The sequence below is a fragment of the Erpetoichthys calabaricus genome, chromosome 15, assembly GCF_900747795.2.
Source record: "Erpetoichthys calabaricus chromosome 15, fErpCal1.3, whole genome shotgun sequence".
In the NCBI taxonomy this organism is placed as follows: Eukaryota; Metazoa; Chordata; class Cladistia; order Polypteriformes; family Polypteridae; genus Erpetoichthys; species Erpetoichthys calabaricus.
In genome coordinates this window covers 31,301,180-31,315,241 of record NC_041408.2, presented here as the reverse complement: position 1 = coordinate 31,315,241, position 14,062 = coordinate 31,301,180, and the positions used below count along the sequence as shown (strand labels likewise).

Sequence of the window (14,062 nt, the reverse complement as noted above, 5' to 3'; positions counted from 1 at the left end):
TTTATGCCTGAGTTTTCCTGCAGGTACACACTGTTTTTCCTCACATATCCCCAGGGAAATACTGGTTAGGTTGATTGGCAATTCCAGTACTTTCAGGATTGGGTTTGACCCTAAATTAGAATATTTAGGTTTGGTAATGTTATGTGGTTATTGGCAGGTGACACTGTATTTAAAAATGTATAATACAAATACATTTATAGCTTACAGCTACATATACACTTATATAGGTTTTTTTTTTCCCCCCCAGTTGATCCACTACTTGGACGTTGTAGAAGTGAATATTGCACATCAGATTTCTCTGCGATCTGAAGCCTTCTTTCATGCTATGACCTCTCAGCACGAGTTGCAGGACTACCTCAGGGAAACTTCCCAGGCTGTAAAGGTGCTTCGTGACAAAATCTGTCATATTGATAATGTTATGTGTAAAGAGTCTTTACATATTTTGAGACAAGCAATGACTAGAAAAAACTGTGTTACGCTGTACAACAAATTAAAGCTAATGGCAACCGTCCAACAAACACAACCAACAGTACAGTTACTGTTGTCTACTTCTGATTTTGTTGGAGCATTGGATTTAATTGCAACAACACAGGAGGTGCTGCAGCAGGAACTTCAGGGCATACATAGTCTCAGGTAAGTGGATAGAACTGTGTAAATATTAAACTAAGTGAAAACTGAATGAGCAACATTATCAAAGGAAAATTATAGTAATGCTTATAACAATGTTGTGTAATATAAAATTGCATAATATTCTTTTAACATTTATTAATAATGATTTTTAACATTTTTTAAATCAAAATTGTATTATGTTGAAAAAGGGAAAATACAATAACATGAATGTATATTTTATACAAAGAGAACAAAAGAGATGTGTCATTTTTAGTAATGAAGTTTACCGTAAATCTTATTAGACTTCTCAGGGAGTGAAAGGGAACAGAGCAAAGTGAAATTTCTATGAAAATATACTGTGAGATTTGAATGTGTTCTGTAGTATCTGAGTATTAACTGAATTGATGAGTTATATGCTTTTGTGAGAAATATTGTCCCCATATTTGTGGTGAACTAGATAACGCTTGGTTAATGAGGAAATGGAGGATAGATGTAGGCAAATGTGAGTTTTTTTAGTGTGTTGTTTTTTTTTTTTTTGTTTTTTTTTAAATGTAAAATTTCCAAAGTGGTTATTCATGATCGTATTTTGGAGCACTGTTTTCTTTGTCCTGTGGCTGTGGTCCAATAATAACTATACTGAAGTGGGCAGAGCTATAAATGTGCCTTGGAGATGAAAGAGGTTGGTCATCCTATTACGTGTATGGGGGTATACAACAGCCTTCTTTTTTATTTTATTAATTCTGTTCTTTTGCAGCTCTGGTAATGGTTTCAGGAGATATTGTAAAATCCAAGCAATGAAACTTGTGAAAACTCCAAAATATAATACTTACTGAAAATTTGATTTCTGGTGACTGCTGTCAAACATTTGAATTTCATGCGCAGTGCTAGTGTATTTTGCTACCACACTAAGAAATAGAGCTATTAGATTAATTCGATATAGTGATTTTGTCAGTCCTCTTCATTGTTCAGCTCCTGCCAGCACCAATTCAAAGTCACTGTCAGTTTCATTGGGGTCCAAGGTTACCTCACCCTCTTGCTCCCCACCTAGATAGTGTCCAAAAGCCACAAATCAAAACCAAGTCATTTTTTGCATAAAAGAGTATTTTAACAGTTGAGTGTCATCTTTCTCCCCCCCTACTCTCATCAGTGAGAAGTTTACACAGTTATGCCCATCTCTCTCTCTCTCTAGGGACCAATCCATCAACAATACAATATTTTCAGTTTTGGTAATTGTTTTAGTGTACCATCATTTTTATAAGAGTTACATGATTTTTGAACAGTTACATTTTTATAACAGTAACATGAGGAACAAAGACAAATGTTAACAATTAATAAAATGAACATATCTAACATTACATTTTAGTGTTTACTAATATTGATCAACAATTGAAAGGTTTTGTTTCAGACAGAATTATCATCAGTGACCTTCATTCTCCCTTTTAAAATAAATACAGGAACAGAGAGAACCTAAAAAGTATAGCCAAGAAGCAGACTTGTCCTGCACATTATCTTGGAGTTGTGTTTTTTTTTTTTGACCTGTAGACACAATTTTTACAGTATTGGAGGGAGGAGTGTGGGTTTGTTGGATAAGGGGGTGTTCAAGTGTTGCATTTTGAATTTCATATTTATCACAAATACCTGTATATACATTAGGATTTCCTGACCTTTTTATGTCCTACTGATCAGAGTGACGGACATCTAAATAGAGAGGATATGTAGACAACTGTTTAAGACTGGCCAATTTTTAATAACCCAATTACAATTTCAGTTGGGCCAGATTTTCAAACCAAGAAATTTAGCTGGGCCAGACATTTTCAGCAACCAGTAACAAGAAGGTAATGACAAATTTTAAATCAACACAAATTAATGTATTTAATAACAAGTATTGTTTAATCTTTTTTTTTTTTTTAAAAAATATAAATAAAAATGCTGTAACTGAACAGAATCTGAGGTAGTAGCAATAATTTTTTCCACTTTGAAATTAAAAAATAAACATTTTGCTCACATCTGACCCAGGCACATCTCAAAGTGCATAAAATTAAAAAAAGTGCATAGTATTGGCAATAATGTTTGTTTCTCTTTTGAAATATGTGATCCTCCCCCAATTTAAATGGGTGGTCATGACAGGCCAGAGATTTTTTTTCCCATAGAACTTAAACTTTTTCATTCACACAGTTTTAATCACTCATATGGCAGAGATTAAATTTGAGTTCCACAATAAAACCTTTTCTTGTTGAAATTGTTTCCCTGCCCCCCAGAAAAAAACTACCTGAATAAATGTATGAATAAAGAGCAAGGCACCATGTATGGCGTGAAAGTGGATTGGTGCATTTGTTTCAATGATTTGTCTTTACAATGTCTTTGTACAGAGTTATTGGGTGTCAAGTAATGAATTATTAATTCTAATTATTACTATTATTATTTATTTCCTTTTTTTTTTTTACTGAATCTTATTTTCCATGTTTCTGTTCTGTTCTTCTGTTGAAGAATTTATTGGCAACAGAACATATAGTGCGCACGCCAAAACGACTGAAGTAACAACTAACAAAGTGCCACTTCTGATACAATTTTAACAAAAGTTTACCATACGCTGCCAATCGCAAAGCACCCTGGTAAAACGAGACTAATACACCGTCAACCTTAAAACACAGACTTCATCACATTGCTGTGTGTAATGAAACAGTGGGCAGGCAACTGCTTGTACATGTTTACTGATGGACAGACCTACATTTTGCATGGAGTATGTGTTAAATCAAAAGAGAAACTGCATGGAAATATAAGGAGATCGGTGACAATCACACCTTAGTGTGCCACGCCAAATCAAAAGGGACAACTGAATTCCACAGGGCACAGATATTTTCATAACAAGGGACCTATATGATGGGCAGATGAATTTCAAATATTTTGCTTGCCTACCTTTTGTTTTGATGACCGGTTGCGTCATATTCTGCCCTTCATTCATTATTCTGATGCAAGCATAACCAGCCTCTCATTTAAATTCACCATTTGGAGTATACAGTTGGCCCATCAGCAGCGCTGTGTACTTAGAAATATTTTCCCGCATGCGTCTCCAAGTCTGACGTAATTTTCACCGCAACTCCCTCACACCCAGTGCAGGATATAAAATACCCTTTATGCGGCCCAGGAATATGTACGGGGAGCCCGTACCAACACATATATTAACGACAAAATAAAAATGGCCTTTTGCATCTGTTACAATACAGTTAGCTTAAAGTTTCAATGATTGCATTCATCACTGGTGAACTTGGTAGAAAATAATTGCCAAAGCCTATTTTTGGTTGCATTTCAGACAGTTTTAGTTGCAGTGTGGTGCCCTGGCAGGATCACGGGCTGGGCCACTCAGAGGTTGCTTCTGGGCTGCATGTGGCCTGTGGGCCACCATTTGAATAGGTCTGCCTTATGTCATGCCTAACCCAACAGTTAATCATTCATGTTGTATTAGAAATAAAATATAACCTTCATGGTTATTAGTAGGTGTTCTGTAACTATTTAGTAACAGTGCTTAGGGGGCTAATGTCTTTCTTTTCCTCCTAATTGATAGCAGTCTTTTTGCAACAAAGCTACTTGCACCACAGTGAAGCTTCAAAGGACCAATTATTTTTTTTTCTTCTTAACATTTACTTATTTGGCTGATGCCTTCATCCAAGGCGACTTACAACATTTAGGTTACAACTGGTTACATTTATTTTGGTTTGCCAGTTGACGCACAGGTGGGTGAAGTGACTTGCTCATGGTCACACAGCGTCAGTAGCAGGATTTGAACCTGCAATGTCAGGCTGGTTGAAGTCCAAAGCTTTAACCACTACACCACCGCCTGCCTATTAAATCAGTTTCATTGTCTGTGTTAACATCTGATGACCACTTCACATTGTCATCACTATGCTTAATTCAGCTAATGATTATGCTTCAGTTTGTTCTAAAACTGGCTTTATACAGTAGCTTCTCATTTATATACCATTGTGCTTTGGTTGAAGGCTGTGCTCCACTCATGAATATTGATGAATTACATTAGAGTGGAGAAATGCATAGAAATATTTTTTGCAGCATGATGTTATTTCATCCACAAGATGGAAACAGAATACAGAGTTATTCCGGCTTTACACTGTAAAGTGGATCATTAAGCGTCATCCTGAGTCTGACTCGGGCTTAACTATCATAACATAGAATTCTGAGCCCAAGCCATTCGCTTTATTAGAGGCAAGGAGGTAAAGAAAATGGCAAGCTGAAGACCTTTTAAGGTGTGTGGATGCAACATACAGTTTCTTGGCAATCTGTCAAGCATAAGTACTATCCTTTCACTAAACCAGCCGCTTAGATTTTGGCCATTTTTTTAAATCCAGATCTATAGAAATATCAATGTCTTGCAACCCATGGAAAGACAATTTACTTGCTTTATTAAATGGCATAACAGGTTTCAGCTGTCCTAATTGAATTAGAGGTTTCTCTATTAGTATTTAATAATGATTATTAAGTATTAGCTAAGAAAGTTTAGCATTCAGACACTGGCATAATGGCTATTGATAATGGAGCTTTGTAGTCATGTGTGAATAAATAAATTCAGCCTTTACAATCAGAAATGACCATTTGCAATTTAGTCTTTGCAATATTTTTTCTTTAATATAATGGTACTTTAATTAAAAACTGTCAATTTTTATAAAAGAAATATGAAATTCTTGTTGATTCCAAACCTTACAACAACCCAAACTTTAATATTAAATTTCATTTAAGCAACCTTTTCTGGTAATATTATTTTATCTCTTGTTTACACTTGATTTTCTATGTGCTGTTTTGTAAAAATGTCTTTTTTGTGTTTTATAGGCATTTAGGATCGCAATTGTGTGAGCTTGAAAAGCTCATAGGTAAAATGATGATAGCAGATTTTAGCACATATGCAAGAAGAGATCTAAGCAGATCACTTGAAGAAGAAAATCAAGTCCTAGAGGAGGTATAAAATCTATTTCAGCTTTTGGACGTTTAAATAATTTGTAATTCAACTTTTTTTTGTTGTTTTGCCAATACTATGCAAATAAAGTAAATGTTATTTTTAAAGTGAATCAATATATGCTTTGTATGAAATAATTTTTAAAACAGATAATGCATTTGAAATATACATAAATAATGATGAACCAATGTTGAAGGCTGTTGACACTGGTCTTTCTAAAACCGAGTTCTTTTTTCAAAAACACTTTGTACATCTCAATCAGTACCTCCCCAAACATAGACTTTTTCTCATACATACATGAAAATGAGATAAAAATTAAGTGCTCATGATTATACTGAAAGTCTTGTGTTTTTTAAAGACAAGTGGAAATGAGATTGCCGGTTTAACATTTTTTTAAATTTCAAAACTTAAAAGAATCTAACAGAGCACTTATTTTAATTGATTTATTTTTTATTGTCATTTTAAATTATTATATGGCATGTCTGTTGATTTAATTATTTGTCTCTTGGCCTGCTTTATTTGAAAAAAAAATTTAAATTGAACTACCTAGATATATATATATAAAAGAAGTGACTACAAGCAGATGATTCTTTTTTAAAAACCATACCATTTCAGCTTTGTTTCTAGTACATCAGCTTGCTTTCTACTCTAGCACCTCAGAGATGTCTTTTAAAAAGAATTCACTGTTGGGGGTAGGTGGAAAGATGTGCTAATTCAGGATCGGCAAAACTGTGCTGTTAATTGTTTAAATGCATAACTGGACAGAAAGAGATAAAGGGCAATTTACAAGTGTTGATGCATTATTGGTACTTCTCTATTTTCATAAAAGGAGTCTGTCTTGCTGACATTCTGAATTAAACAAATAGATCTCCTCTGCTATCCACTGTATTTTATTAATCATCATACACATTTCTGTCTTACAAATTTCTTTAGCAGAATGTTCACACTTGTTCTCAAAGAGAAAACATGCAAACAGAGGGTGATATTGCGAAAATTCCATATCATAGTATGGTTAAAAATTGTGACTGTTTCAATATATACTGGTATGTTTTTGTACACACTTTTCAGACTGAAACATTTTTATAACAACACATACTTCTGATTAACTATGCACACTAGCTCACTTATCTGTTGTAATCCTTGTTAATGCTCTGTTATTCAAATAGATTTGATAGCGGGTACTCACCTTTCTCAAACCAAGAAAGATATAGACTTTTTCATTGGTCACTCACATACTTGCATTGCCTCCAGCTTGTGCAACCAAACAAATACAGAAGATAACAGTACATGGTTTGCAGCTACTGGAAGATGTGCAGCTCCACACTATACATAAACAAGGTTACATGGAGGTCACATGTTTCTTGTCTAGGGTTTAGCTCTACAGCTCACATTGTATACAGCCAGACCCATCTTGCACAAAGATGTGTCTTCTTCCTGTCCAAAATTCCTGTTTGCATTGACACATCGATCCGGTTGAACTGCACAACACTCTGTGCAGTATTCTTAAAGGGGTGGGCTTACCTTACTAAACACCATTCACATACAAGTTAGTTCACAAAGCTTTTAAGACCACCATAAAGATCAGAATTCCTGTTTCCTTTTGCCTGCATATTTTGTATTTTATATTCTAATGTGTTTACACATTTTCAACTAATGTTTAGCTTACCAATAAAAGAGTTCTTATGAACACCATAGCAGAAGAATTTTATCCGGTATACTAGATGACCCTGTACATCGCCCACACCATAATTATTTAACTGTAACTTGACTGGGGTGCCTTCCTCTGTACTCCCATCCATCCATCCATCCATTTTCCAACCCGCTGAATCCAAACACAGGGTCACGGGGGTATGCCGGAGCCAATCCCTGCCAACACAGGGCACAAGGCAGGAACCAATCCTGGGCAGGGTGCCAACCCACCACAGGACACACACAAACACATCCACACACCAAGCACACACTAGGGCCAATTTAGAATCGCCAATCCACCTAACCAGCATGTCTTTGGACTGTGGGAGGAAACCGGAGCGCCCGGAGGAAACCCACGAAGACACGGGGAGAACATGCAAACTCCACGCAGGGAGGACCCGGGAAACGAACCCAGGTCTCCCAACTGCGAGGCAGCAGCGCTACCCCCTGCGCCACCGTGCCACCCCCTCTGTACTCCCTTCTGCTTTAATTTGTTAAAATGATAAACAATAGCCATCTCCTGACATTCATTCATCTTCTATTAATCATTCTTTTGATCAAGGTAAAATGGCCTATTCCTGTTCCATAAATGCAATTGAAAATAAGACAGACACATCTATCTATCTATCTATCTATCTATCTATCTATCTATCTATCTATCTATCTATCTATCTATCTATCTATCTATCTATCTATCTATCTATCTATCTATCTATCTATCTATCTAATCCAGCGTCTGTATGTCTGTCCACTTTTCATGAGAGAACTACTTAGATCGGGTTTTTTCTATAATTTGCTTGAACATTCCTGTTGATTTTGCGACTTCTCTCATCGTGCTAAGTATCATAGTTCGTTTGTGGTACTGATGTATTTATGCAAATCTGAGAGAGCAGCTGCAGGCCGAGGGGATGGGAGGGGGCGGGGCCTTCTTCACTCACGTGCCACCCTCCGTTTGAGTCAGTCTACCTCTCACCACATGTTAGAGTGTACCTTGCCTCCACTTACCAAGCGATACCGGTTTGTTCAACAGACATTACCATCTACAGATTATTAAGGAGTAACGTTTGATGTTTTTGAGACAGAGATCAGAGGTACGTGTATTTTAGAGGATAGCTGCTGATCGCTAGAGATACTGCCGCTATGTGTTTTTCTCCCCATGTGGGGAACGCTCTCCTGTCAGAGCTGAAGATGATCAGATACAGTGCCAACATTGGAGTGTACCTACCTTCCACTTGGCTAGAATGACATTTTTTTAATTGATTTTTTAAAGTTTCTTCTGTTTCACTATTACATGGGCGGAGCCGTGGGGGACAGCTAGTCATGGCTAATTTTGAAATGAAAATTAAAGGCTGCTAGCTTGTTTCTATTCTTTTTCTAGAAATCAGCATTACAAAGATCATATATTTTTAATTATCTCTTAATAAAAGTAGAATATGTCGTAGGAAATAATTTAAAATATTACAAAACTGCCAAGTGCATGTGCTGCAATTCTATATTTTGGCAACTGGCCAGTGGTGTTCTACAGAAGAATGTGCAAGATGGACAAGATCTTAGATCTTAGTCTCTTCAACACTTAGTGATTCAGAAAAAAGTACACAAAATCAGAATATCACAGCATCACATGATTTACATATAAGTCACATAGCACAGCTCTCCCTAGCTGTAGAGTCTTGGCTTTAAATCCCAGTTTGGTCATTGCCTCTTCACATTTTTCATGTTCTTCTTGTCTCTGTGTTTGTTTTTTCTTCAGATACATTGTTTTTAGTAATGTGTTCTAAAGATGTGCATATTAGTTGAATTTGAGTGTAAGTGACTTGAGTATATGTACAAGAATTTTAGCTGGTTCTGGCATTGCACCTGATGCTATCAGAAGTGACACCACTCTGGTCAAGCCAGACCTGGATAACCTGGTTAGGAAACATATAAATTAATGGATAGATGATTTTTTTCATCAAAACCTTTTTAGCAATATTTCCAACATTATTAGCCTGCAACTAAACCTATGGCTTGTTTTCAACTGAGATATTAAATATACATGTGTCTGAAAGAGTGGTTATTGCAAGCAAATTTAATATTGTCAGTTTGGGTAGAAATAATAGGAGTTGTTATTAGTTTCCCAGTTCAGTTACAAGTTTATTAAGTGTTGTAGTTTGAGTTTGGCTTGTTCAAAAATCAATAGTAATCTAGATATATGTGAATGTGCAGTATTTCAGACATTAACTTTTTTTCTTTTTTTCAGGAAAAGCTAGTATGCTTGGTACTTGGATTATTAAAACAAAGAAAACTTCATTTTTTGGAGATCTATAGGGAAGAAATGATTGTTGCCGCAAAAAATGTAATAAAACAGGTAAGATTGTGGCTTGGTAAGAAATACTAATTTTGAAATTCTTGTGTAATTTCAGACTTGGTTTAAAAGGGTCAAGAAAAAATTCTGACACTTTTAGCCTTTGAAGTCATTTCATCACATCTTCTTAATGGCATGAAAAGTAAACACTTCTACTAGTATTTAAAAAGAAACAAGTTTATTTTATAAAAACATTTGTCATTATATTATTTGGTTTCTGTGGATAAAGCATACTGAGTATTTTTATTAGAGCCTGTGATACAGAGATTGGAAATAGTTGATTATTTATATTTATGCAATTAATATTTTTTTAAATGTGTCTCAAAGAAACTTATTCAACTTAGACAATCTAAAATGTTAACAATTTACATTATATGTTCAGTGTTTTTGAATTTAAACTTATTTTTTCCGCAAAATGTAGTAATTTTATTAATCTACTATTGTGCCCAGTAAGGCATCAAACTTTTATCCAAACCTGAAACAAAGCCTTCAAAAAGTACTAAATAGTTAGGTTTAGATCAGTAAAACATGTCATCCACACTCATATATGCTTATGGAAACAAAATGAAGTTGAAATCAGTTAATTTTATCACAGTTCATAGCATGAGAAGACTCAAAAACTTGTAGGACGTGATTGGGAGCCAGTTGACGACAATCGGGGAAATCATTGAGCAAAATGTTTGTCTTTAACTATTTATCAAAAAATAAATTGTAGCAAAAATGGTACTAAAAAAAATCAAGCGCACCCTGCAATGGACTGAATGGAAAAGAAGATAGATGAAAGGATGAATATTTTGCTATTTTGAAGTCTGCTGAAGTTCCAAATGTTGTTCAAAAGTGTCATTTATCTAGAACAGAAAATGAAACCTGGAGTAAGTAATACAGCTATTAGTTAACTCGCAATGTAATTTTCTAGCAAAGTCCATCCATCCAGTTTCCAACCCGCTGAATCCGAACACAGGGTCACGGGGGTCTGCTGGAGCCAATCCCAGCCAACACAGGGCACAAGGCAGGAACCAATCCCGGGCAGGGTGCCAGCCCACCGCAGGACACACACAAACACACCTACACACCAAGCACACACTAGGGCCAATTTAGAATCGCCAATCCACCTAACCTGCATGTCTTTGGACTGTGGGAGGAAACCGGAGCGCCCGGAGGGAACCCACGCAGACATGGGGAGAACATGCAAACTCCACGCAGGGAGGACCCGGGAAGCGAACCCGGGTCCCCAGGTCTCCCAACTGCGAGGCAGCAGCGCTACCCACTGCGCCACCGTGCCGCCCTATTTAAAACATTTTTATCTAATAGCAATAATACAGTATAACATAGAAGAATTAGCCTCTAATTAATCACAACTTCCATTTAATCATTGCTAAGTACATCTAATTTTGCAGTTGGTGTAAATCATAAAAGTTCTATATTTTGCAATGTTATGACTGGAATTAGTGTTGATGTATTTAAAAGGGAGCATTATTATCAGTAGTTTAACTTATATTTTATAGTTGCGTTGCATACTTTTTTCTTTTTCTTTTTTTTGCAGTGTGTTATAAGCACAGTTTCATACATTGAAGAAATAGATCCTGAAGTTGTTGTGAAGTGAGTTTTTCTTTAGTTTTTCTTTGAAATGCAAATGTTAACTAATTGTTTGTAAATGTTAATTTAATATGATTTAAACTCATTATTGTCATGTTTAATGTATTGGAAGTAAATATGTTTATGACTGTCTTTTTTTTCACAATACAGTCTGAGTTGATCCAGTGATATCATTTTCAAAAAGTGATATAGAGATAGATAGATGATGAACAGACATCTTCTTTTCCCCAACAATGTCCACTTTTTGAGATTTAAAATAGCGGTCTGGCTGATATTTATAAAATCCCATAAATTCCTCAGCATTTTGATCATTAATGACACGGTGTAAACAAATAGATGTACAGATTTTGTCTGATCCATATGCGACACATATATGTTTAATAATACATTTTATTTCTATATAACGCCTTTCCCATGTTTTGCAATCAGTGTAACTCACCTGCAGCACAGGATTTGCTTAAAGACAAGTGTATTTGTCTTGACCATGTTTTGTTTTAGGAATCATATTATGAACAACATTACTTAGAAAATACAGCCTCAATTCTAAAAAAAAGTTGGGACAGTATGGAAAATGCTCATAAAAACATTATATTGAAAACACTACAACATATTATTTGATGTTCTCTTTTTTTGGGGGGGTGGGGGGGGGGAATATCTCAAATCAAATTTGATGACTACAAAACACCCAAAAAGATGGGGCATTTTAAATGTTTCCCACTTTGTAATATCACCATTTATTTTAATAATCAAGTATTTGGGCACTGAAGTAGAATTTTCTCCCATTCATCCATTCTGCAGGTTTTCAACTGCATGATTGTATGGGTCCTTTGTTGCTGTGTTTTTATGCTCATAATGTTCCACATTATTCTAGACTGCAAGCAGCTTAATCTCATGTCCGCATTCTCTGCTTACACAGCCATGCTCCTGTAATATGGGCGGAATGTGCTTTGCCGTTGTCCAGCTTGACATTGCAGGGATGTCCCTGGAAGAGACAATGGCTGAATGACAGCATTTATCGCTCCAAAAAGTGTACATATCTTTCTGCATTAATGGTGTCCTCACAGATGTATGAGTTACCCATGTACCATGAGAGATGCTGGCTTTTGGACCTGACACTGATAACAGCTTGGGTGGTCCTTTTCCTCTTTGGCCCAGAGAATATGGTGGTATTTTTTTCCAAAAAATATTTGAAATGTGCACATGTTGAACCACAAAACATTATTCCATTGTGCTACTTTCCATCTCAGACAACGGTGGTGCTCCTCTATGGTGTTGATGTTTGGTTTCTGGTTTGCATGTAAAGTCTTAACTTGCATCTGTGGATGCAGTGGCAAAAGGTGTTGAAGGTTTATAGAAGTATTCCTGAGTCCATGTCCTAATATCCATTACAGTTGCATGACAGTTTTTAAGATAGTGACACCTGAGGGATTGGAGATCACATACATTCAGAAGTGGTTGTTGCCCATGCCATTCACACACCAAAATTTGACCAGATTCCTTAAATCTTTTAATTATAGAGGGTGGAATGCACAGAATCCTACCAGTTGTCTTTGACAAATGTTTTTCTCAACATACTGATTAGTTTGTTGATGCATCTTTTGGCAAATTGCTGAGCTTCGACCCATCCTTGTGAAGGACCCTGCCTCTGCCTTTTTTGGGGGCTCCTTTTGTACTACACGACTGCATCAATTGTTTCACATCACCTTGTTATTTCAACTTGTCACATCATTGTTATTCCTAAACTACCCCTCTAGACCTGTTTTGGAATGAGTTGCAGGAATTAATTTCAGAATAAATGTACTATATAACTTTAAAAACAATGCAGTTTATTAGGTAAAATATGAAATATCTTCATCTTGTTTTTATTTGAATACAAGTCAAAGTAAATTTACAAATCACTTCTTTTTGTTTTTAATTAGCATTTTCCAGACTCTTCCAACTTTTTTGGAATTGGGGTTGTATAATCAAATTTATAGTAAGATTTAAAAGTATAGTTGTAACAAACTCTAGAAATATACAGTAAATATATCTTATTTAAAAACATTTACAATGCCATATATGGGTTGTGAATCAGATCTTCTAAAACATTTTCCTTTGTATGGGCAGATAGAATGTACTATGGAATTAAAATAACATTTTAGAGAAATCATACTGTAGATTGGTTTTTGTTTTGAATGTGCAATATTGTTACAAAGTTTAAAGCAATGTTAAAACTGATTTTTTTTCCTCTCTGAAAATGTATAGGTCCTTGTACACTCTAATAGTAGTACAGATATCACAAAATTTGTGATAACGCAGACATAAATTATCATTCATACACCTCTCCTTCAATAAACATACTCTTGTATAATTGAGTCTACCTTTTCCAAGTAGTCATTCTTTTCTTCAAACAGTGTGCAATTTAAAAAAAAATGAATATGTGTATCATATATACTGTATGTGTGTGTGTGTGTGTGTGTGTGTGTGTGTGTGTATATATATATATATATATATATATATATATATATATATATATATTGTCATAAAACTCACAATGAGACATAGCAAGGTTTGGGGCAGCCACCCGTATAATATGGTATCCTGGCTGCAAATCGTTTTTAAGTTGAAGCATTGCTGTGCACAAACCTGAGTCCAATACAGAACTGAGGGAATAGGGAAAAGGTGGAGGCTTTTAAAGGGGAAGACAGGAAGTGAAGTCAAAGGGGTCGGGCTCACGTAGGTCTTCTGTCATTGGTGCGAGCCCGGACGTGACATCACAGGGTCCGGAGCCGGCAAGGTCTCCTTCCATTGGCTCAGTCCCGGAAGTGATGTCAAGAGGACCAGGTGGAATCTCCCGTGAATGGTCTGCAGGCAAGGGAGAA

General features: G+C 35.8%; 1 protein-coding gene across 3 annotated transcripts in view; it reads left to right on the top strand.

Annotated features, from left to right (window-relative positions):
• The window catches only part of vps54 (VPS54 subunit of GARP complex), a 163,731-nt gene that overhangs the window by 80,576 nt on the left and 69,093 nt on the right, over positions 1–14,062 (top strand). For all 3 annotated transcript variants that reach the window (XR_007933614.1, XR_007933615.1, XM_028820123.2), the window contains exons 7-10: positions 248–633; positions 5,449–5,575; positions 9,501–9,608; positions 11,149–11,204. Coding sequence is in view for 1 of the 3 variants with exons in the window: in XM_028820123.2 (XP_028675956.1) it covers positions 248–633; positions 5,449–5,575; positions 9,501–9,608; positions 11,149–11,204 (677 nt within the window). In the remaining 2 variants the exon portion in view is untranslated. The remainder of the gene's footprint in view (positions 1–247; positions 634–5,448; positions 5,576–9,500; positions 9,609–11,148; positions 11,205–14,062) is intronic.